Here is a 26,240-nt window from a genome sequence, read left to right on the forward strand (position 1 = left end):
CTATTATCAAGCCATCCTCAAGAAAGGCTATACAAGTAGACAGAGCTCTAGAGGCATGAGCTGTCAGCCTATGAGAGAGGAACATATCCCAGCCACTTCACAGCATGTCAAGCTACAACCAGAAATCCACTTTGAAAGCCTGAGTGGAAGTGGGCTGACACTTCCCCCACTTTTAGCAAAGGATACAGAGAATCTGGGAGAGGCCCTAACGGTCTCTGTCCTGTAAAGGTGCAACGCCAAAGACACCCCGACAGACTCATAGAACACTAGAACTGGAAGGAACCTTCAGAGGCCGAGTCCAGTCCTCTACCTTCACAGCAGGGACTAAGCAACGTCTACACTATCTCTGATAGATATCTACCTAATCGGCTCTTAAGTATCTCCACAGATGGAGATTCCACAACCTCCCCAGGCAACTTATTCCAGTATTTAACCACCCTGACAGGTAGGAAGTTTTTCCTAATGTCCTACCTAAACCTCCCTTGATGCAATTTAAGCCCGTTGCTTCTTGTCCTATCCTCAGAGGCAAAGGAGAACAATTTTTCTCCCTCCTCCTTGTGACACCCTTTCAGATACTTGAAAGCCGCTATCATGTCCCCCCCTCTAAACTAAAACAAGCCCAATTCTTTCAGTCTTCCCTCATAGCTCATGTTCTCTAGACCTTTAAACATTCTTGTTGCTCTTCTCTGGATCTTCAATTTATTTACATCTTTATTGAAATGTGGTGCCCAGAACTGGACACAATCAGTGCAGGTAGAGCAGAAGAATCACTTCTTATGTCTTGTCCTTTGAATGCATGCAAGAATCATGTTTGCTTTTTTTTACAATAGTGTCACACTGTTGGCTCATGTTTAGCATGTGGACCACTATAACCCCTAGATCCCTTTCTGCAGTACTCCTTCCTAGACAGTAACCTCCCATTCTGCATGTGTGAAATGGATTGTTCCTTCCTAAGTGGAATGCTTTGCATTTGTCCTTATTAAACTTCATCCTATTTACCTCAGACTATTTCTCCAGATCATTTTGGATTATGACCCTATCCTCCAAAGCACTTGCAACCCCTCCCAGCTTGGTATCATCTGCAAATTTAATAAGCATACTCTCTGTGCCAATATTTAAATCGCTGATGAAGATATTTAATAGTACCAACAGACCCACTTGTTATGCTCTTCCAGCATTTTTGTGAACTGTTAACTACTTTCTGAGAACGGTTATCCAGCCAGTTACGCACCCACCTTATAGTAGCCCCATCTAAGTTGTATTTGCCTAGTTTATTGATAAGATGTGAGACTGTCAAATGCCTTACTAAAATCTAGGTATACCACGTCCACTACTTTTATCTTATCCACGAGACTTGTTATCCTATCAAAGAAAGCTATCAGCTTGGTTTGACATGATTTATTCTTTACAGATATTTGCTGGTATTACCTATCACCTTATTTTCTTTCAGATGTTTGCAGATGAATTCCTTAATTACTTGCTTCATTATCTTTCCTGGCACAGACATTAAACTGACTGATCTGTAGTTTCCTGGGTTGTTCTTATTTCCCTTTTTTTAATAGATGGGCACTGTATTTGCCCTTTTCCAATCTTCTGGAATCTCTCCTGTCTTCCATGACTTTTCAAAGATGACATCCAGAATCAGAAGATTAAAGCCTCATGCCTTGAAAAAAATACTGAAACAAATTCCTTGATCTATTTAAAATTCTGACAAGACTTAAGCGAGGATGGGGGTACAGTGTGAGCATGTCATGGCAGAAAGGTAGAGAGAATCTTCAATTTTTCCCAAATTCTCCCTTATTCTCATTGCCTGAAGAAACCCTCTGTTTGAATCAATGGCTACCTGCCATTGCTTCCTTAATGTTCTGATAAACATTACTATCCTGTTGAATTGTGTGGGTTACCATTGTATCACTATCTCACAACTGTTGTTCTTCACAATGTGCTGGAATGGACATGAACAGTCAGGTGTGCTAGTCAGCTGCAACATTATGCTTATAAGCAACAGGATTTTTTTTTTTTTAAGGGGAGTAGGCAATGCACCACATTTATTGAAAATACAAAGTAAAAAGTATATGCACACCAGTCCTGCAGAAGTTGTTATAGTTGCCATTGAATTGGTCCAAGCCACAGACTCATAAGTTCAGCTGGGCCTGAGTGGAGGGGCCAGGTTCTGTCAGTTGCAATTCTGATGCTCCAAGGCTGTTGGCAGGATAAACCCAAGACACCCCATCTTTTAGAGAAATCCCTTCTCATGCCAATCTATGGATGTTACTGTATTATGTTGTAATCAGTCACTTTAACATATATTACAAACTAACCTGTGTTGCAATTTGGCTATTGTTTTTATTATTCAACTTCAGCCCGCTGAAGACTTTTCTGGGTGTTGCCTCACCGTGGTTTCAATCGATTTGATATTTTCACATGTTGGGAGTACTTGCTTCCAACTTCAGGGTTATCAATCTGCCCCTCCTCAGTCATCAAATACAATGGGCACATTTGATAGTTATTTGGTGCTCCTAAGTTTCCAGCCCCTCCTCTGGCCATTTGAATGCTAAGGTGGCTTTCAGGCTCAACTCTCTTTAAACACATACATTCCTCACTCACACAAACAGGAATTACACAGTTGCCTTTGCAAAGACAGGCTTAATACAAAACTTCCTAAGATTTAAGCAACTGTTACTATTACAAATCCTTCCATAATCCAAAAAAATTCTTACACTCTTTAATTAAAGAGAACAGTCTTAAAGGGTGACTATAATGAATCATGAGGACCCTTCTGGTCTGTTCCTGCCTTGGCATTGACAGACTGCCTGCTTGATACATCTTTACCAATGGCACTAGGCCATTCCCTCCTAGTCAGAAAAGGTGGCTGGCAGGGTACACTGAGGCACATTACATTGTAAAAGGCTTATTATAGTCTTATACAAACACTAAAATACTACATTTTAGCAACATGGCTACACATGAATGTTGGAAACATTTTCCCTTAGCAGCCCTCTTCATGTTAACTGTGGAGCTCACTGGAGCTGTGCCTTCCTGGGGCTCAGTATGTAACCCTGCCAACCCAACTCCATCCTTTTGGTTCCTTCTTGCCAGCTACTCTGACAGAAAGGAAGGGGAGTGGATAATGAACACAAATCCCAAAGAACAGTTAGGAGAAAATGAATAACTGTCTCTTCGAGTGCTTGTTCACATCAATTCCAATCAGGTGACTCCCAAACTTCTCCCCTGGAAGGGGAGTCGGAGTTAAAGAATCACTGATTAGATGGCCATTCTGCATGAGCTGCATCGACTCTGGCCTCTTGATTGACAGCATAACGAGTGGTAAATATGTGCACTGAGGACCAAGTTGCCAACTTGCAGATCTGCTGGACTGGTACCTGGGCCAGGAAAGCAGTCAAAGAAGCCTGCACTTTTGTTGAGTATGCCGTGATCACTGAAGGAGGAAGCCTAGCCAGCTCATAGCAGGTGCAGATGCAGTCTGTAATCCAAGACAAGATACACTGCAATGAGACTACGAGACCCTTCATGTGATCAGATACCGCAATGAAGAGCTGGATCAATTTCCTGAATGTCCTCAATGTTGAAGGCCAGTGCTCTCTGGAGGTCTAGAGAATGCAGCCTCTGTTGGCGCACATTCATATGTGGCTTTGGAGAGAACACAAACAGAAAGATGTATTGACTTATGTGAAACTGGGACACTATCTTGGGTAGGAATGTCAAATGTAGTCCAAGATGTACCTTGCCTATAGAAGACAGCAAATGGGGGGCTCAGACAGAGCTCTCAACTCTAACACCCTCCTGGTGGATGTAAAGGCCACTAGAAACATCACCATCCATTAGTAGTAGAGGAGAGACCCATAAGTCTTGAAAGGACCAGATTAAGATCCCAAGTAGGTATGGATGGATTAGTGCAGGCTGAGCCTTTTCCATACTGTTGATAAAGAGGACTACAATGGGGTTGGTGAATACCGATCAACTCAGTTCCCCCAAGTGGCCAAGCTGGGATTCAGACAGTCATGCAGAGGATGAAGGAGGCTGTATAGCCAAGTAGGCAGTTGCCAGGTGTCTGCCAATACCAATGTTGGTTGTTGCAGGTGTGTGTTTAGGAGAGGAATGATGAGGGCTATGGAGAGTCACTTTTTCCCCTTCCTCTTCATCATGGAGTGGTGCTGTGGAACTCACTGGGATGGCTGAATCAGACCTGGATGGATGGAGGTGCTGTCGGCACCAAACAGCAGAGTTCTCAGTACCAAGAGCTAGGTCTGTATGGGTGACAATTACCTGTGTTAGCATGAAGCTTGATGCCATAGTCTTTATCAGGGCAGACACTGCAGGTACCCGTGACAGGCCGTGCAGTGTGTGGATGGCGGATGGCACTGCTGTAGGAAAACACGTTGTAGCTTTCTTCAGTACCAAGGGTGCTGAGCAAGAGGTCTTCTTGGTTTGTATGCCAAAGCTAGGGCTTGGCTGTGCTGGTACTTTGACCCCTCAGCACATCTCAGTGCCAGACATACACGGTGCCTTCCAGACCAAGGTGGTCAGTGCCATTGGGACCGGGGTGGATGTTTTTGAGTAGAGACCATTTCTTTGTAGATTGCTCTCTCTGAGAGGATGATTGCAGCCTATATTCAGCTGCATTTTGGGGAGCAGAGCCCTTCAAAGCAGGCTGAGAAGATCCCCGGTCTGAGGCTGCTGCTGGAGATTGCAGACAAAGAAGAATCCTGGTCTCTGGGTTCAAAGATGGCCTGAGTGATTTCTTCATAAGGAGACACTTTAGTTGGAGGTCTCTGGCCTTCAGGGACCCGACAGAAAGCTTTCTGCAGGCACGTATGTGACGTGTGTTTCTTCCAAACAACAGATACGTTGGGCATGGCATTCTAATATGGGAACTGATAGCTTGCAAGTGAGGCAACCTTTAAAACCAGCATCTTGAAAGGATCCAGTCCTGGGCCATGGGGCAAGAATGGAATAAAAAATAAAAGGGGATTCTTTTTTCAAATTGGGATAATAAGTGGGAAAACATAAGCCAAATGTATAAGGGGTTTAAGTAATGGAGAATATGAATCTCTAGATAAGCAAAAAGGAGAAAGGAAGCTGCTAAGCATTCTGACCTCAGCCTAAGATGGCTGACAAGGAACAGAGACACGGTTGGCCATGCACGCCAGTTAACTGCTTGGAGTGGTGTGAGGTGGCTGCTGTATGTGTGCCACCAGCTGGGGTACTGCTGCTACAAATCTATTACAAGCACAAGGTGCCAAGACACCCCAAGTGGAGCCCATTAGAGGACACGCTTCAAAGAACTAGAGAGATTCTGCTAGATAGTTCATTCAATTCTGGGGGGCCCTATAGTTGTCTGTATAATAATATGGTTAGTCTGCAGGGGGCTATAAAAGACTAAATAGTGCACTGTAAACCTCTAAGCGTGAACATAATCTCATTTTTCACAGACAGCTAATAAACTTCCCTTTGTCGGTATGCCAGTTGGCTACATAAAACATAGTTAGTGCTGTGGGTTTTTTCCTGGCTGGTTTGCAGAGCAAACTCCTTTTGACATAGAAGTGTAACTTTAAATAAACTGGAATGTGTTGGGGCAACTCTACTACTATAACCATAATATGCACACACAAAAACAAATGGTCTGGTAGCACTTTATAGACTAACACAGCATATAGATGGTGGTATGAGCTTTCGTGGGTACAGCCCACTTCTCAGATGCACAATATAACATGCTTACATGCTGAATGAATGGTGTAAAATACTGACCTCCTGTCTTGGATTTTCTTTACTACGAGCTGCAGATTGTTTTTATTTAATCTCACAGTAGATGACTGTTTTAAAATACAATCAGCAGTGAAGGCTAAATAGGAACACTTAGGGCCAGGATTCAGACATAAATCTTATCTCCAACTTGACAATGCTGATGCCAACTGTCTTGTTCAGAATAAAATCAAACTGATTCAAGATTTGGTAGGAAAATTCTGCAGAAGATGCTGATGAATGTATAAAGGGTCACTTCCATCAGTGACATTCTACTCATACAACTTGTCAGAAGTCAGTGGAGATACCTCTGTATGGATGGTTGAGAAAAATTCTGATTTGCGCACCTTCTGCTAATTACCAACACACTAACTCCGGTCATCTGAAGAAGTGGGCTGTGCTCACAAAAGCTCATGATACCATCCACATGTTTTGTTAGTCTACGAAGTGCTACCCAGATCATTTGTTGTTTTTTTCTGTAACAGACTAACTCAGCTACCCCCTGAAGACTGATGTAACTGATAACACATCTAAGGCCAAGTGTAGAAAAGAATGAGTGAATCGGCTAGAGTATGGAGTGCCAGAGTGGCTCCTGTAGGGTGAGGGTGGGATTTTCAAAATCACTTGATGCTGACTTGATTCTCATTGCTTTCTCTGAAAACACTCAATATGTGCAGTAGCAGTCAAAACAGAAAACAATGTTAGGAATAATTAAGAAAGGGATAGAGAATAAGACAAAGCATATCTTGTTGCCTCTATATAAATACATGGTACTCCCACATCTCAAATACTATCCGCAGATGTGGTCACACCATCTCAAAAGAGATCCTGGCACTGGAAAAAGGTCAGGAAAGGGCAAAAAAATTAGGAGTTTGGAGTGGCTGCCATATGAAGAGAAGTAAATAAAGGGAATTCTCAGCTTGGAAAAGGCACAACTAAGGAGGGATATGATCAAGATGTAGCACTGGAATTGGAATTTTGTAACTAAGAAGTCAGTTATAATAAATGTTTCCAAAGCAAAAGGTTTGGATTAAACTTAAATACAAGATGTAGGCCATAGACAGTCCAGGCAGCTTTGTTAACTTAGCGCCAGCTCTGTTTGATGTTAGCATGTTAAAGAGAAGGGATGGAATATTGTACTACATAGTGATGTTAGTGTTAGATAAGGCCTTGTAGTAGATAGAAAGAAGTTTAATGTTGAAAGACTTTGTAACTTTGTTAAAGTGACTAGAAGTACCCCTTTGTTCCATGCTGCAATTCTGTAAACATATTGTTTGTGTGAACAAGAGAGAATGTTTTAGGAGAGATATAAGCGTGAAGGCCACTGCATGCTCAAATGGTCAGAGGAGGGGCCGGAGACTCAGAAGCACCAAATAATTATCAACTAAGTAAAAGCACACTGAAGATACAGACTACTGGGGCACATTGACAAACCCTGAAGTTAGTGGCAAGTACCCCTTGATAGAAAACCAATAACAACTTTCACCGGAAGGACAACACCCCAGAGGCGTCGTCAGCATACAGCTATCAAATGACTATGAGAACAACTTCTTCTCGATAACCATGTGTCGTAGGAAGATTGATTGTGATGCCAAGTGACTGATTAAGGCCTGACAAGGCAAAATGCATAGACTTGCATGGAAGGAAAATCCTATAAAGGATGGGGTGTCTTGTATGGTTCTTTGGGTTCTGTCCTGCAAAGACCAAGTGGAGCATCAGTCCGGACTGACAAGAACCAGGCTCCCTCCCTCGCATCTGACCCATCTGGCCAATAGGTTGGGCCGAGCAACAGACTGGTAATTATTCCATCAGCAAGGTAGGTGTAGGTGTAGGGAGGGTGGGTGGGTGGGTGGGGGTGTGTGTGCGCGCGCGTGCTACTTTGTAATATTAACAATAAATGCGCATGTTGCCTTATCCCCCTGTGCGTGAGCTTCTTTTATGTATAATAAAAGTATACAAAATTATGACTAGTGTGGAAAAAGTGAAAAGAATGTATTCCTTCCCATTGCACAAAAAGTAGGAGGTCATCAAATGAAATTAACGGGCAGCATATTTAACATAAAAGGTAGTTCTTCTTCCATAGGTTGTCTGTGCATTGTGTGAACTCCTTACCAAAGGATGTTGATGTCAAAGTTCAAAAAAGAACTAGATACATTCATAGAGGTTAGGTCCATCAATGGTTATTAGCCATGGTGCATAGGAATAGTATCCCTAGTCTCGGTTTGTCAGAGGCCAGGAATGGGTGACAGGGGATGGATCACTTGCTTCCCTGTTCTATTAATTGCCTCTGGGGCACCTGCCATTGGCCACTATTTGAAGACAGGATACTGGGCTAGATGGACCCTTTGGTCTGACTCAGTATTGTCATTCTTATGTATGGGAAGGCAGTGGTGGCGTTACCAGGTCTGGGAAGGAGGAGGAGAACTTGGCCAAACTGAGAGGCCCTTCTTCATTCAGTTGGTCTCATGCTTCTGGAACTACTGGCGTATAAGTGAGCCCATGTTATTGACTGGGACCCATGGGTATTCTATACAGCCTGTGATGCTTGTGACTTACAGTACCATCAGGATTTGTTGCTGTAATGTGGCATGGTGGTTCAGTAAGCACAATGGGAAGGGTTCCCAAGGATATTTATGCCCGAAGAATTTAGGATTTCTGCTGAGCTTTGGAAAGCCCTTCTCAGGGTATGTTCCTAGAGAAGTGTAGTGGAATGGCAAAGGACCCCTGCATGGAGACCTCGGAGTCTGAAGATGAATCGTGCCCTGAGATTGAGGGGAAGGCTTGGCACTTCTGTGCTAACTACAGTGGTTCAGAACCTGTTCTGATGTGAAAAGTTTCCATCTTCAGCTGCTAAAGAAGCAGCCAGGTAGTGACTCCTTAAGAAAGGGGGCTTCAGTTCCCCCCAAGATGAGGAGATCATTGGGGAAAGGGATCTGGAGGCCTACAACAGGCAGCAGGAGCCTGAGGCAGTACCAGAGCCCACAATGGGGACTGATTTAGGGCTAAAGATGCTGCCTGCAATACTGAAGAGATGTCTCCACTACTAGATCTCTTAGAAAAACATACAATCTTTATGAATCAGATGCTACAAGAAGGGGCTTCTCCATGCTATTTAGCTGAAGGCCTCAGCAATAGGGGATTCTTAGGAGGTATCAGGACGTCAGTACCCCTGTGAGCTGGAGCATTGGTTATACCCATTGTGGGACATAAGGACTTCTGAGAATCTGCTTTGTAAGTTGACTTTCACCTCTTTTGAGCTTCAGAAGTCACCGAAGTTGCCTGAAAGATTGAGGCTAATGTGTCTGATCAAATGGTGAGCTAATTTATGAGCCAGCAATGTTTGAGGGAAGGTTTTGAGCAGCATAATATAGTATTTCTAGCATGCGAGGCAGGAATAATTTGCTAGTGCCTCCTTCCCTCTAACCCCTGGGTGGCGTTGAGAGCTTTCATGTAACTTAGTTGGGTGGGAGCCACCACATGGTGATGGCTGACCAACAGCAGCACCTGGACGGCTTTGCTGCTTGTCACCAGCAAAGCATCACAGGAGATAGCTCAGGCTGAAGAGTTAAGGTGGCACAGCAGTCCCACTGTACCACGTTGTACCCTGAGAATCTCAGCATACCCTTGTAGAGAAAAAAGGAGTTCCTCATTACAGCTAAGAGGAGAAACTACAGGAAAAGTTCTGCTCAGCTCCTGCACTACTAGGCAGATACAATCTTCAGAGAATGCAGCTGCCAAACTAACACATATCTATGAGTATGTGAAGATTATTTTGAAGGCTTAAACTAATAAAGTTGCAAAAATTTTCCACACAAATAGTCAAAAGTATATTATTTACAGTAAGGTGATCCTCCCTGCCACATTTCAAGGCCTTATTCCAAACTGTGGCGAGAGCAGAGCTTCTCAATTAAATGACTTAAGATTTTCTTGATTTTATTTTTCAACATAGGCAAAAATGCATTTTTCTGTCATTTCATTCTTGGATATAGCTGAACTATTTTTACAGAAGTTTTTCAAAAAATGTTCAAGACAGACAGAAATTGGTGTGGTGAATCTCATATAGAACAGTTTAAGTTTGGCAAAATTATAAGCAATTGAAAACAAGGTCTCTTGTGGGATATAACAAACCACAGAATTCTGTGCCACAAAATAGTTAGAAGCCAAGAACTTTGCAGTATTCAAAAGAGATTAGAAATATACATAATAAAAAATGCTAGCCTAAATATTTGAGGTCTTGCAGATTAATCTAAGGAAAATTGATGTTATTTGAGACAGTCCTGATTATTTACACAAAATATTCATGAAGTTCTGTTTTCCCAAATTAAGAGTCAAGCAAACAGAGGCACTTTCTTTGCTCATAGTTCTCAGCCTCGCTCTCGCCAGCACTATATCCAAAAAGCTCTCGTTTTCTTCCTCAGGGCCATTTTACCAGTGCTTTTCTTGCTACGTCTGGCTTTTTCTGGTCCTGTCTCCCTATATTTTGGCTGCTTCTCACTGTTACAGACACTGACCCATGCCCAGACAGCTTGTGTTTGCAATCTACTCTTAGGGTATGTCTACACTATAGTATTATTTCAAAATAGCTTATTTTGAAATAATGAGTCTACATACAAAATGCATTTTGAAATAGCAAAACGCTATTTCGAAATAGCGCATCCACACTGAGTGGACACAGAATCACATTTAAGGCTGGCCGGAACCAGCTCCGGCACGGCACCAGGTCAGGACTTACTGTGGTCTGTGCTATCTGAGGTCTGTGCTTAAAGGGACCCTCCCGGCCAGCCAGTTCTCAGGTTTCCCTGCTTTCTTGTCTACCTCAATGAGGGACAGCAAAGCATTTTGTGTCTGCGTGCTCTGGTTGCCCTCACTCGGGACACCACAGCACTCTGCAACATGGAGCCAGAACTGCTCCTGGGCACTCTGGTGCTTCTATTGGATGCGTTGCTGTAAGCCTGGCTGCACTTTCTGCAGGCTGCCATCCGGGATGTTGATCGGGGAGGTGTCAGTATCCAGGAGGCCCTGAGGGAGAGCTTCCATCCTGAGGAGCACTAAAAGCCTCCCTGGTCTGCCCCACTGGGGGCTTGTGCCTCATTCCTCCCTCACGTCCTTCCACTTACCCCTCCCTAACCCCCCTTCCTGATGTCAAATAAAATACATGTATTTTCATGAATACAAACGCTCTTTATTTAACAAAACTGGGGAGGAGGGGGATGAAACTCTGGTGAGACTGGGGAAAGGAGGTGGGAGAGGGGAGAAGAGAGGGTGAGAGAGGGGAGGGGGAAACATGGGAGAAGGGAGCTGGAAGGGGGAAGCAAGGGGGAGAAGAGGGAAGGGAAGCTCAGGGCTCAAGGTTGGGGGAGGGTCTCACCAGACCAACCTGATTGTCATGCAAACCTGCTCCTGGGTTCACATGTGGCCTTTGGTGGCCAGGTTGGCAGCTATCCTGCCATAGACGGCCGTGTTCCTCCATCTAGTACGAAGATCATGGACGTTGGGGACATCCTCCCAAACCTGAATAAGGTCCATGATCTCCTCCCTGGACCAGGAAGGCGCCTACTTTTCGGCCCGGCAGGCTCCTGGGAGCTGGCAGACTGGTCCTGGGGAGCAGTGGAGGGCTGGCTGCCGATGGCTTGCTGGCTCATGTTTTAGGGCCACTGGGTCAGGGGCAGTGATTGCTGGCTCTGGGCTGGCAGGTTTGGAGCTGGCACAGGCAGTGTGGCCAGAGTCTACCCCTTTAAGGGCTCGGGGGAGGGGGAAGGGAGAGAAGTCTTCTTGGTTGAGGCTGGAGTGGCCACCAGGGCACCCTGGGAAGGCTGGAGGCCCCCTATTTCGAAATAAGTGTCTACACAGCACTTATTTCAAAATAGCTATTTCGAATTTGGCACTATCCTCGTAGAGTGAGGTTTACCAAATTCAAAGTAAGTGCTCCGCTAATTTTGAATTTGTTTCGAAATAGCGGTTTGGCTGTGTAAATGCTAGGAAATTTATTTTGAAATAAGGGCTGTTATTTCAAAATAACTTTGCTGTGTAGACAGACCCTTAGATAAGTCCCTGTACCCACATAGCTCAGCATGTGTCCTTTGTTTAGGGCAGTGACCCATACGGTCTCACTCCAATGTGGTTTACTCCATAAAGGAGCATAGTGGCTCTTACATTCTCTCTGAATTAAGAGATGCTAGCACATCCGCCAACATAACTAATAAAACCATGGATATTTTTATGTAAAAGCTGTATAAGATATAAATCCTCATCTTTCAATACCATGTGTGTGATTTGTGAAGAAGCTTCAAATGAGGTTACTACTATCTACTAGAGGATTTCTTGCGCCTTACGCTAAAGCAGGGGTGGGGAGCGTAAGACCTGGGGGCTGAATGCGACCCCTGGCTTGCCTGCATCTGTCCCCCGAGGCTTGCAGTTCCCCCTCAGCATTAGGGAGGCTGTGCTGGCACTCCAGCCCCCATTTCCCTCCCGCTGTCTCCCCCTGGGGCTGAAGCACAGAAAATCTACTAGCCTGAGCCCACCTAGGCTCTGGTGTGCAAGTGGAATGTCTTTCTCCTCAGTCACATCAGTGGAGGATTTGGAGGTTTCTGTCCTTGCATCTCACTTGCATGTGGCCTCCAACTGATTTTTCTGTGGATCAGCAGCTCCCGACCCAAAAAAGGGTCCACCCACTGCTCTAAAGCATCTGATAATGGAGACTGCCTGAGACAGGATAGTGGACTAGCTATATCTTGGGCTGATTTGGCGTGGCCGTTCGTACTTCCCTAACCATGTCCTTTCATCCACTAATTTTAGAATTACTCAAATGCAATCCAGTTTTTCCAAGATAATTCAAGAATGTACACATCAGTGATAGAGAACAGCTGTTCAAAGAAGACTGGTCTATGAGTAATGCCTGAAGAAGATATTCCAAGTCAGACACAAACCTGAAAAGTGGTAATGGTGATAGAAACCAAGATGGGAGTCAATCAGATCTAAGGAACAGAAAATTTGTACAGAAAGTGATATAGGTGCCAAAAAGAATGGTTATTTACCTCGTAACTGTGATTCTTCAAGATGTGTTGCTCATGTCCATTTCAATATAGGTGTATGCGCGCAGCGTGCCCATGCCGTCAGAAGTTTTTCCCTCAGCAGTACCCTTAGGGCCAGCAGGGAGCCCCCTGGAGTGGTGCCGGTATACCAGCCCACATATACCCCTGCTGGCCCCTTCACCCCCTCAGTTCCTTCTTACCAGCATACTCCGGATAAAGGGCGGTGGACGGGGATTTGGAATGGACATGAGCAACACATCTCGAAGAATCACAGTTACGAGGTAAGTAACCATTCTTTCTTCGAGTGATTGCTCATGTGCATGCCAATACAGGTGACTCCAAAGCAGAACCTAAGGACGGGCTGGACAATGAAACTACAGAGGAGTGGAGGACCGCCCTGCCCAAGGCAGCATCCCCTCTGGCCTGATTCGACAGTGCATAGTGGTTGGCAAACATATGGACGGAGGACCATGTGGCAGCTCTGCAGATGTCCAGGATGGAACCTGTGCTACAAAAGCGGTGGAGGCGGCCACCGCCCTCGTGAAGTGGGCTCTAAGGGGCAAAGCCAAAACGCCCGCCAGGGTGTAGCACTCCCTGATGCAGGCGGTTATCCAAGAGGCTATCTGCTGGGTGGACACGGGTTGACCCCTCATGCGCTCTGCGATAGCCACAAAAAGTTATGGCGACTTGCGGACCGGTTTGGTCCTGTCTAAATTAAAGGCTCGTGCCCTATGGATGTCTAGAGTGTGTAAAGCCTGCTCTTGCCCAGATGCCAGTTTTTTACCCTAAACCGCATGCAAGAAGATGTCCTGAGAGGTGTGGAAAGACGGCACCACCTTCAGCAGGAAAGCTGAGTGAGGGCGGAGCCGAACCTTATCCTTAAAGAATACCATGTGGGGGGGGATCTGATGTGAGTGCCCTGAGCTCAGATACCCACCTGGCAGAAGTATTGCCACCAGGAGAGCCACCTTATAAGATAGGTGGAGGAGGAAGCACATTGCTAACGGTTTGAATGGGGACCCATAAGTTTGTCGAGAACCAAATTTAGGTCCCACTGGGGAAACAGGCTGGTGGACAGGGGGATAGAGCTTGTCCAGCCATTTCAGGAACCTGCTGACCATTGGATTAGCAAATAGGGTTTTCTCCCCTTCCCCCCGAGTTGAAGGCCGAGATGGCTGCTAGGTGAACCTTGATGGAGGAGGAAGAAAGATGCTGGAATCTAAGGTCCAACAGGTAATCAAGGATCAGAGGGATTGGAACCCACATTGGGTGCACCCCCTTCTGGGAAGCCCAACAGCAGAACCGCTTCCACTTAGCCAGATACGTGGCCCTGGTAGAGGGTTTTTTGCTACCCAGGAGGACCTCCTGAACCCGTTCAGAGCACTGGAGCTCCTTTGCCATTAACCACGGAGCTTCCACACTGTCAGGTGCAGCGATTGCATGTCCAGGTGGCGGAGCCTGCTCAAGTCCTGGGGTATCAGGTCTGGGACCAGTGGGAGGGATACGGGCCTCTCACAGGAGAGGCTGCGGAGGGTCGAGAACCAATGTTGCCTGAGCCATGCCAGGGCGATTAGAATCAGGGACTCCCTGAACTCCCGCAGTTTCATGAACTAGCGGAAAAGGCAGGAAGGAGTACAACAGGCCCCACAGTCAGAGGAGGAAGAGAGCATCCCCTAAGGAACCCTGCCCCACAAGGGAGCAGAAACATGGGCACTTTTTGTTCTGCCCTGTGGCGAACAGATCCGAGGGGGCAGGGGAGGGAGGGGGAGAAGCAGGGCCGGATGAAGACCTTTAGAGGCCCTAAGCACTGAAAAGATTATGGTGCCCCCCATATGTAATTCAAAATAAAAACAATACTATACTGTAAAATAAAATTTTATTTTTCGAAATGACACAAAACTTACATGTCTGCTGAAATTAAAATAGCTTCATTCTAGATTTCTGATTGCAAAATTCTGGAGAAGTTCATCAAAGCTGACTCAAAACATGTCCACTTCCATACACAATAGAGAAAGTGAATCAAATCTGTCTTGACAAATTGTTGTTCTCTGAGAGGTTTTTTATTCTTTTCAGCTGAGAAAGAGCATTCTGCAGAGTTCCGATTTTTCCCATGATGACTAGTTCAATGCCTTTTTTGAAATATCAAATATCACTTCTTTTTTTTAAAAAAAAAACACCACACACACAACACCACACAGCACAAAACCTTTTTTGGTGCCCATTTTGCTGGTGCCCTAAGCACATGCTTAGTCTGCCTATTGGGTAATCCAGCCCCAGGGAAGAGACCCCCACACACGGAAAATGGAATGGGCTACATCCCAGCGCAGTGACCACTTGTGACCTGCAAACAATCTGCTCAGCCTGTCCACCAGGATGTTCTGGGAGCCCAGGAGATAGGTGGATGTCTGCCCCGATGCAGAGGTCCCACAGGCAGATCACCTCCAAGCACAGGCGAGTGGAACAGGCCCCACCCTGCTTGTTTATGTACATCACCGCTGTCGTGTGGTCCGCCAGAATGAGGACAGACTTGCCCCTCAGGTGGGGAAGGAAAACCACACAAGCCAATCAGACTGCCCGGAGCTCCATGACATTGATGTGGTGGGAGGTTTTGTCTGCAGACCATACCTTGCGTGTAGAGGTCTCCTAAGTGAGCTCCCCAGCCCGTGTCCGACGCGTCCGTGACCAGTCGGATGGACAGGACTGGTCAGGAGAATGGGACCCCTGCACAGACCTCTGCCTGGTGGGTCAACCACCCCAATGGAAGGAGGATGGGGGCAGGGACTGTCAGCACCCTGTCCCAAGAGTGGACGACTGGGTTGTGGACTCACGATAGCCACATCTGTAGCGGGCGCATGCACAGTCTGGCGTGCTGCACTACATAAGCGCAGGGGTCACAAGGCCCAGTAGACGCATGCAAGTCCAGGCATGGTCACGGGAAAGTTCTGGAGCATCCTGACTGCCGTCCGTATCGTGAGAAACCAGAAGCTGGGCAGAGAGGCTCTCTGTGCTCAGGAATCTAGGGTGGTGCCCACAAACAATGAAGACAACGAACACATTGAGGAGCAGAGGGTTGTTCCAACGGCCATCACGGTGGTAAGAAGGAACTGAGTGAGTGAGGGGGCCAGCAGGGATATATATGGGCTGGTATACCGGCGCCACCCCAGAGGGCTCCTTACTGGCCCTAAGGGTACCGCTGAGGGAAAAGACTCCGACGGCGCGTGCACGCTGCGCGCACATACCTATATTGGAATGCATATGAGCAATCACTTGAAGAAAGGACCAATGCAGTTTTAGACTGCATACACAAAGGCATCACACATCAGAGCTAGAGAGAAATCGTGCTCTTTATATAGCTCTGGTTCAACTATAACTGGAATTACATAGGAATTCTATTAGTCAAATTGGAACATGTCTAGGAGGCCGAAGGGTTTGCTTTATGCACATTAAGAGTTTAATAGGTAATGCTTGGCTAAGCAACAACTATGGGAATGCAACAGTAGAAGTATTTGAAGGGAAGACATCAGTGAGTACACAGGATTGTAACTAAGAGCAATATGATTATGACATTTAAGCTTGAGGGAAGCTTGCTGACAGATGCACTTGGCTGTCAAACAGTCTCCTCAATGTATGTGAAGGGGCTTCTAACAGAACTTTTACAGCTAATCCAGACAAACATTAGTACATATGCATCATTAGGAATAATCCTGCACTTGCTCTGGGAAACAAACTGGATAATCTAATATCTATTTGGTATATATGATTTCCTAACTATTCAATCATTCAGTCCATCTTTCAGGAGCCAATACAGAACTCATCCTTACTAAAACCAAAGTGTTCCAGGAAACAAGAACAGAGAGCAGGAGGCCTTTCTGGACTAGCCACCTAGTGACATATTTATGAACTAAAAAAAGCACAGAACCTCACTTCAGACTCACCTGAGGTGTGTAGGGCCCAGGAGTCATAGGGTCAAGACTTTCCAAATCTGCCTCCTCCAGTGCTGCTTCCTTAGCAGTAGAGATGTCTCTCTCAAGCTGAGTCAAATGCTCATCATACTAAGAAAAAAGAAAGCTTGTCAAGTTTTTAACAAACAGAAGTTGACTACACAGAGAGATCATAACAGACTAGACCACATACCTCAGCCAGCGTCTGGCAACAGATGTTCACAATTTCCTGAGCCGTTTTTGTGTACTGACTATCAGGCCCTGCAACGAGAATGACACCTTCTCATGTTGTCTGAGCTCTCCTCAGTGCTGGCATTTTGGACACACTGATTTTTTAAACACAGCCCATGAAACAAAACAGACCCACAATCTGTCTTCTGATTTTTTTGTGGTTAAAGGAAAACTACAGCAGGGCTGGGATTCATGCAAAGAATCCAGATGTCCACTCCTCTCTCCAGCTGCTAACTTGAAGACTGAGACATTAGAGAACATTAAATAATCTCTAGCTGTTATGGTTGCAAAGAATGCAAGACAAATAACTAATGCAGAGAATCTATGGAGTGTCTGTCAGAAAAGATCTGAGAAGTGTAAATTACACCCATTAATCTCAGTGAGATTAACTCAAATGTCCAGTAATTACAATGTAAAAGTCAACATTGTTAACTTTCATAAGAAAGGAAAGAGGGAAGTCTTGTTTTGGTGCCACAAGAGTAAATTTCACAACTTTTTCCCCCTTCACTTGAGGATCCCTATTCAAAGGGGACTAGTACAGTCAGCTCAACAAAGCTGAGAAAAGACACTCATAATTTAAACTAAATCTGCTGCGAGCAGCTCTCTTTCAGTGTATTTTGTGGGTAGAATTTGAAAGAGCGCCTCTCCTACTGGACCACATTTTTACTCCTTTCATACAAAGGCAAGAGACTCAATGGGAAAGATCCGTTAGGTCGGTCTACCATTGCAATATGTCTCCAAGCCAGTTTTTAAGACAAACTAATGGAGCTACCACCACTCACTTTCTTTAGAGCAGTGTTTCTTAAAGTGGAGTGCCGTGAGGCAGTCGGAGGTGTGCCGCAGAGACATGGTGACCATACGTCCCTTTTTTTCCAGGACAGTTGCAGATTTAAAGACACCCAGCACTAGTGCAGCACAGCAGCAACTCCCCGCCTCCACCCAGCACCTAAGCAGCTCCCTTGGTTCTGCTGCCAGTGGGGCACAGTGTCCAGAGCTCCAAGCTCACGTGCAGCATGTGCCGCCGTCTGGCAACCCTTCCCCTCCCCCCACCCCAACCCCACGGGGCCCTTCCCTCCCGCTGCGGGACTGCCTCCGCTGTGTGCAGCCGCCAGCCCAGCCTCCTCCATCCACAGGCGGCCACCACTAGTGCCACTGGTTGGGCATCAAACCCAGCAAGCTGCTCCTGGGATCAGCCGCCGGAGTCCCAGCAGGGAGCACACAGAGCCCGGATGGAGTGCTGCAGAGCGGGGTACGTTCGGGCTCTGCCGGTGCGCTCTCTTGCATGGCTCTCCTCCCGCCCCTTCCTACTCTGCTGGGCGAGTGGCAGTGCACAGACCCGCTGGCTCTGCCGCACTCCACAAGCTGGGTCTGGCAGGATGGAGGGGTTTCTCTTCTCCCTCCTCATGTACCTCCTAATGGGAGCCAAAGCTGGTGCTGGAACCGGACTGCACTAAAATTAGCACCGTGGGCAGCCCAGCTCCAGGCGTGGCAAGCGGTCCTGCCCCGGAAGCAGCTGGGGCCAGGGCTGCGGGGACTTCTGGGGCCTGACCACAGACTCTAGCCCCACAAACTGGAAGGCAAAAGGTGGGAGAGGGGCCCGTAGAGAACTAGGAGGAAGGAGTGGGGGAGAGGAAGGGGCTTGTGCTGACAGGAGAGGGGCAGGGCAAGGCAGAAGGGGAAGGCACCAAGGGGCACGGTGGAGGAGAGATAAATGCCAGGGGGACAAGTGGAGACAATGAGGAAAAAGGCAGGAGGGAGGGAAGGTGTCAGTGGGAGTGGGAGAGTGGAGGGGACAGGATGATGCTGGGAGAGGGGCACTGAGGGCAAGAGGTCCACTCAAGTTGCAGTGGGAGAGGTCCAGGTCGGATATTAGGAAAAACTATTTCACTAGGAGGGTGGGGAAGCGCTGGGATGGGTTACCTAGGAAGTAGTGGAGTCTCCATCCCTAGAGGTGTTTAAGTCTCAGCTTGACAAAGCCCTGGCTGGGTTGATTTAATTGGGATTGGTCCTGCCTTGGGCAGGGGGCTGGACTTGATGGCCTTCTAAGGTCTCTTCCTCCCTCATAAAATCATAGAACCATAGAGCTGGAAGGGGAGGGGGATGTGCTTGGAGAAGGGTTGAAAGGAGGGGTGGGCATGAGGAAGGAGGGGATGGAGCAAGTCATGTGTGACGGTACAGAGGAACATGAGAGGAACTGGGGCAAGGGTAGTGCGTAGATGGGCATCAGGGAAAAAGAGGACAAGAGGGGCAGGGGCAGTGAGGGAAGGGGAGGCACCAGGAGGGTGCAGGGCTAAAGGAAAGTGCAGGTGCCACGGGATTCTAGGAGTGAAGCAGAAGGGGAGACACCTGCAGGGGAGGGACCAGCACCAGAGGAGAGAGGCAGGGCAGGTATGTAGAGGGAGGTGTTAGAGGGGATGAGGAGGGGTAGCTACACATGATCAGAGTGGGGCTACTGGAGGAGTGGGCACAGGGGGGGAGAGAAGGGCTGGTGCAGAAGCAGGTCCCACGAGGGCTAAAGACAGTGAGAAGGGCAGGAGTTAGGACAGCAGAGGAGGGTGAGGGGTTGGGGGGCAGCAGGCACCAGGGGAGCTGATTGAGTAAGGGGAGGAGACACGGCAGCAGAGGGAAAAGGTAGAGGTCTATAAGATATTTAACAACAACAACAACAACAACTTGGGTGCCACAGTGGCACATCTAAACAAGCCACATGAATTCAATAGTAGTGCACAACACAAAATTCATTCTGCTCATGGGAGGAAACTCTTAGAGGGAACACTTCCCCCAGCCTCTCCTCCCCTCAAGTTAATGTGATACAAACTGGGTTTGAGGGGGGGTTCGGTGGGGGCCAAACTCATCCCTATTGGTAAGAGGATGATGGGAAAAGTTCTTAGACGGGGGGGGGGTGACACATAACACCTTTTACTTCTGGTCATGTGTCCATCTTGACCCCGAGAGTCGGGGCATAGTTAACAGAGGTCAGGGGTTGTGGCTAATGTCTCCCTAATTTTGGTTCATAAAATACGGTCACCGTATGTGGAGAGAACAGAGTACAAATGGCTGCCCTTAAAGGGGCAAGTTTTTTTTTTTTTTTTTGCTCAACAAAAAAAATCCTTGGTGTGCCCCATAAAAAAAAAATTATCGTCTGGGGTTCCTCAGTCTTAAAAAGTTTAAGAAACACTGCTTTAGAGAGTTATTCAATGGCCTAATACTTCCCAGGAAGTTAACAGATATTGGATGCAGAAACTCAAAGAAATACTGTCAACATGAAGTTCGTCAATTTAAAACAAGAAGTTACAACTAATTTCAGATCATTCACTTGCCTGAATTTGTGATTTTTGTGATCAAACATTAGAAAGCATTTGGTCTCATTCATACGAAAGCCCTACAGAAGCCAGGGAGGCTGACGGGGAGGAACAGCGAGAAAGGAATGCACTAAGGCCAAATGTTTTTAAAAAAAGCAAAAATAGTTCTCATTCACTCCCCTCTCTAATCTTGGATGTTATTTTCTTACTGGTAGGTAAAACGTTATCCACTAGCAGTGAGATTTTTAAATTGACAATATCCTTTTAAGAAGTTACACAGGGTGGCCTTGCAGAAGTTAGAGTATACACGTATACAGAGGGAAGCTAGATTTGTAGGAAACAGGAAAATCAGAGCAGAGGGAGCAGTACTGGAAACCCAGGGTACATCTACACTGCACACTTATTTCAAAATAAGCTATTCCGGAACAGTTATTCCAAAACAGCTTGTTCCGAAATAGCACATCTACACTGCAAGAAAGTCTCAAAATTAGTGTGAGAGAGCACATTTACATTAGGGAAGCCTATCTCAATATAGAGCCCCAGAAGGCACCAGGGAAGAATAACTTAGAATGACCCTGGTCGAGTGCCTATACATGACTTATTTCGAAATAAGCGTTATTCCTCGTACAATGAGGCTTACAGATTTCAGAATAAGCCGTCCGTTATTTTGAAATAGAATGGCGGTGTAGACACATTATTTTGAAATAACGCTAGTTATCTCAAAATAATGGTGCAGCGTAGACGCACCCCCAGAGAGCCAAAGGGAGAAAATGAAAGAACGGAAAAAGGATATTATCTGAGACAAAAGGGAAGTGAAAGAGGGCCAATACAAGAGGATGAATGAAGAGGTCTGAATGGACTGCAAGTATGTCTTCTCATGGCAAGTGAGACAGGGTCAGGTCAAAGGGGCATGGAAGAGTGCTAGAACGAAAGTATGTGAGCCCTAGATTAAACAGGTCTGTTCCCTGGCTAACCTGGCAGGGACTCGCTAGAAAGGGCTCCTCTTCTGTTAGGTTGAGAGGCGTGCTTGGAGGAAGGAAGAAGACAAAGTGCTGAGAGTGAAAGGAGTTTGAGTGACAGCTGGGAGCTGCAAGGCAGGAAGAGAGTGTTGGAGGAGCAAACAACAAAGGAAAGGAACTAGAAGGGATCATTTGGAGAAGTAGCACAGGGAAGAAGTTGCCAGACGGGGAGTAGAACCAACCCCATCTGTTGCTGCTGCCTCAGGGTGCCTAGGCTGAAACCTGGAGTAGTGGGCAGGCCCAGGTTCCCCTCAACCATCCCCACACAACTACAGAGACTGTCCCTGGATAGGGAGACCAGGACTATAGAGGTGTTTCACCCTCATTTTATGGACTAGCCTGTGATGAGGATGGCTCAGTTGGCTGTGAACCCTGCCTCTAGTAAAAAGAAAGAGGCCATGTGGTGGGACAAGAAAGCCTCTGAGGCTGAACACTATCTGCCAGACACACAGGACACATGGGCACAGCCAGAGCTTTGCCCCACAAGGAGCATTTTGGTCCAAAGAAGGACTGTAGGCATAATCATCCCTGAACACACTACAACAGCAGCTGAAAGTCTTATTGTTTTAATAGACTCTGTAATGGTAACTGGAGTTAAGGGGTTTAATAAAAAAGGGACCCAAGTTTGTTGCTAGGTAGAGAAGAGGAAGCATGGACCATCTCATCTTTGGTAGATTGGCTAATGTGCAGTATATTCCACTTTATTATATTCATCAGTAATACAAGGAACCCATAGACTTGTATCCTGTAAGAAAGGGGTGGGCAATAATTTTTTGCCAGGGGCCACTTCAGAAATTTTTCAAGTTGCCCTGGGCCACACCAGAGGGGGCAGGGCCAGGGTACTTCCCTGCTTCCCCACCCACAGATCATGATTTGCCTAGGGGTGGGGGAGCGTGCAAAGCCTCCTCCTGCCCTGACAGGAGTGCATTGCACTTCTAAGCGCCGTGCGCTCCTCGCAGGGCAGAAGAAACTTTACATGCTCCCCTCGCCCCCAGGCCAATCAGGGCTTGGGGGCAGGGGAGCATGTAAAGTCTCCTCCCCGCCCTGCTGTGCACTCCTGGAAGGGCAAAGGAAACTTCTTGTGCTCCCCCCACCCCCGTCTCCAGACCCTAATTGGCTTGGGGGCAAGGGCGCGGCAGGGCCTCCACGGATCAGATCAACCCACATGATGAGCCACATTTGGCCTACAGAGGCCCTTTTGCCCATCCCCACTTAAAGACATTGGCTTTAACAAAAAGGAAGTGGTCCTGTAGCACCAAAGGCTATGTCTAGACTGCAAGCCTCTTTCGAAAGAGAGCGTCTAGACTGCACGTTGAACTTTCGAAAAAGCGGCTTGCTTTTTCGAAAGAAAGCATCCAGTGAGTCTGGATGCTCTCTTTCGAAGAAGCCCTATTTACATTGAAGAACGCCTTCTTTCGAAAGAGGAACTTGCGAAAGAAGGCGTTCTTCCTCGTGAAATGAGGTTTACCGCCATCGAAAGAAAAGCCGCGTTCTTTCGATTTAATTTCGAAAGAACGCGGCTGCAGTCTAGACGCAGGTGAGGTTTTTTCGAAAAAAACCCCTGAGTCTGGACACAGCCTAAGAGACTAACAACAAATGTAGACACACCTCACTTCTTCAGATGACAAATATGGAGCAAGCAGCACAAGGGGTCAAATATAAAGCAGAAAAAGAAGGGAGTGGGGAGGAGAAAAAACTGTCAGTTAAAATGTGTGCGCTAAATGAGGCTAACAGAGTGGGCAGTGGGCTGTATCTATCTGATACTTAGCTTTTGATGTCATTTGAGTATTCAATATAAGAGTTAGCACAAGGCTTGAGTCCTATGAACTTTGGCATAAATAAACTTAAGTAACCAGTAAGTTATGGGGACGAAGTAGAATGTACAGTAAAGTGTTAATTATAGTGACATCAGCCAATCACAGAAAATGAACTGATACCCTGCTCCTACATTAGAAGGTTTGAATGGAACATACAAAAGCGAAGGTGCCGTGGCTACGAACTGATATATATGATAATGGGGTGAAATCATAAATATACTACACCATAACATTGGTAAGAGGAGGAAATACAAGTAAGGAAGAGGGGAGAAACACCTATGCATTAGACATGGTAACGTCAATGCAACATACTATAAGAGTGGCATGCTAAGGCAGCAGGGAGAGAAATGTAGACCTTGAGATGGGCCAGAATGATGGCCTCTGGGAAAGATAAGGAAAGGGATGTTGAGGAAGATAATGGCTAACATTTCAGATAGTTCTGCAAAAGATAGTGGGAGTGTGGATTTTCAGATGTTCTTTCTGCATTCCTCCATCTGCCTGCTGCATTAGAGAGTGTGTATTAACTAATATCTATGGTGAGTGCTGCACAGAAAAATATGTTCATGGCCTCTTCAGAGTCTTCCTCGTTCCAGCAGGCCCTGGATAGGCTCTGAACATATTGCAGAATAAGGCACAATATGGTTAATATGACAGCCATTAGGTATGTAAGCAACTAGTCGACTAGTCCTGCAACTAGTTGCTCCCTCCACCGACTATCAGAGGCAGTAAGGTTGGGGGAGCAGGAGCTGGTGCTGGGAGAAGCAGGCTTAAAAGCCGGTTCCCCCCAGCACCATCTCCACAAGGGACAGGGGAGGCAGAGGGGTAGTGGGGACCAGGCACAAGACAGTAATCAGCTGATTCCCAGCTCGCGCCCGGTCTCAGACACTGTGCCTCTGCTTTTTAAATGTAAAGAAAAAAGCAGCAGCACAGGGGGAGGAGGAGACGACCAGCACTGCACATCAGCCTTTTAAATGTACTAAGAGATGGCAGCCAAGACAGTATATACATATACAGTATAAGTTTAAAATAATGTAACTTTTAAATAATTTTAAACAGTTTAATACTGCACACATCAATGTGATTGGGAAGTTTGGCTGAGGTGGTGAAGTCGGAGGATAGAACATTTCCCAGGGAATGTCTTGCTACTAAGTGATGAACTAGCTCTAAACAGAGCCCTCAAGGATTAATATGTTAATGTAGCTTCACACTCTGCAAGGCAGCATGGACTGAGGCATGAGAGGAAACACATCACAATACTTTACAGAGAAATGAGAGGAGCTGATAGCACACCATGGGTCCAAGTCACAGGAGCACAGGCTGCTTTTCCAGAAAATTCTGCAAGTAGTAGACAAAGCAGGAGGCCACACAATATTATAAAGGAGCACTGCACAAATTTTAAATGAGCATGTGCTCTAACAGATAAGCAATATAACAATGAAAGGACGTTACCCAGGACAATGTTAAGAGAAAAATTACTGTAGCTGTAACGAGAAGGCCAGGAACTGTAATGCAATTGTATCCGCACAGGGCTCTAGCAAGATTTTGTATCCACATCTGTATCTGCAAAAATGAGCCACAGATATCTGCATCCGTGGATGTGCAGGGCTCTAGCAATTGTGCAAGCAACTTCTCATTCAGAAACAAGAGTGTCTCTGCCTGGACTAGACCTCTGAGGAGACTGAGGCAGCAGTTTGTGGTCACCAGGGTTACATGCAGTGTGGCTGAAATCAAGTTGACAGCAATCGAGTGCGGGGCAGGGGATCTGATGGCCTGTCAGTTCCACACACTAGCAGCGCAGTACAGTCTGCTGCTCAAGCCACAGCAAGTGCACTACAGAAATCACTTGATTCTGGCTCCAGAACCTTTGTGTAACGCATGATTCTACCACAACAAAGCCAGCAGCTCCTAATTGAGTTATCTTCAGTCCATCCCTGCAGCTAAGATAAGCTAAGACCAGTGATGAGGCATGGTCAACCATGCATCCCCTGCCACAGTGTGTATGCTAACTGGCCTTGGAGATCAGGACATGACCAGTGTCACGATCCAGGTCCAGTGTACTGGAGAGGAGGAAGGAAGGAGAGAGGAGCAGAGGAAGAAATGTCACTAGACCCTAAAAGTTCATGCCTACAAATATCCCCCCAATATGGTGCTTGCTGTACCTACTGTATCAACAGACTGGGGCTTTAATCCAGTTCTAGCTCTTACATAGGGGAAGCAGTCTAAGGCCAAAACAGAGTTTCAACAGCTTCTGTGGCCAGGCTCCAGACTGTAAGATTTTATTGTGCATGAGACATTCCTGTTGTAAGGCCAGCGATGGGAATCAAAGATCAACACAAAAAGTCTATGAGCCAACTGATTTACGCACTGAAGAGCACAATTGCAGTAAAGGGGCTTGATGTGGAGCTACGGATGGTATTGGTAGGTTGAATGTTAGAAGAAAGGAAACATTTGAAGGAAAGGAGTCAGGATGCTTGCCAGTGAGGAAAACTGTTCTGATCTCTCAGAGGCGTGCAAGACACAGGTGCTTATTCTGGAAGAAGGAGGATGAAAGGGTGGGGTTTCATTGCAGGGTTTTGGAAGTTTGGCTCTTTCTGAAACATTCCTTGATGGATGGCATCAAGCACGCTTCGTCATGAACATTCCTACCCCTCAGACAGAAATCTCCAGTAGTTTAAGAAATAGTTTGCTTGACATGAAGTAACCTTTAGGTATATAGAACTACACTGAAATCTTTTAAATTTAAACAAAAGAATTAGACTTCTGAAATTTAACCAGAATCCTACAGTATGCAGAAAGTGCTGTTTAAAACAGATTGTGCTGTAAATCTAGTTATGTTAAAGTAGTTTAGAAAGGTCACATATGATTTCAGGACAGAGTAATATCTGGAATTACTTACCATTGTACTTAATGCTGTTGGCAAGGATCAGTTTAACATCATCCAGGAAGGTTTCCCTGTTCTGATACTTGTGTTTGGAGATATTCTGGAAGAGATTACTCAGTGATTAGAACTGGGCCTGACCAAAGGTCCATCTAGCTCAGTGTCCAGTCTTCTTACAGAGACCAATGCCAGGTGCTTCAGAGGAAAAAAAAACACAAAACAAATACTCATCAAATGATCCATACCATTACCCAATCC

The 26,240-nt window shown here is 46.3% G+C and overlaps 1 protein-coding gene across 4 annotated transcripts in view; it reads right to left on the minus strand.

The window, feature by feature from the left end:
• TAF1 (TATA-box binding protein associated factor 1) overlaps window positions 1-26,240 on the minus strand; it is a 137,040-nt gene that overhangs the window by 8,874 nt on the left and 101,926 nt on the right. For 3 of the 4 annotated variants that reach the window (XM_075917992.2, XM_075917993.2, XM_075917994.2), the window contains exons 33-35: window positions 26,001-26,085; window positions 16,929-16,996; window positions 16,730-16,846 (exon numbers count right to left, since the gene is read on the minus strand). In XM_075917992.2, coding sequence (XP_075774107.2) covers window positions 16,730-16,846; window positions 16,929-16,996; window positions 26,001-26,085 — 270 coding nt within the window. Of the gene's footprint in view, window positions 1-16,729; window positions 16,847-16,928; window positions 16,997-26,000; window positions 26,178-26,240 lie in introns of those variants that run through there. The other variant, XM_089781723.1, reaches the window with a different exon arrangement.

This window comes from Pelodiscus sinensis, chromosome 13 (assembly GCF_052426305.1).
Source record: "Pelodiscus sinensis isolate ZL-2025 chromosome 13, ASM5242630v1, whole genome shotgun sequence".
Classification (NCBI taxonomy): domain Eukaryota; kingdom Metazoa; phylum Chordata; order Testudines; family Trionychidae; genus Pelodiscus; species Pelodiscus sinensis.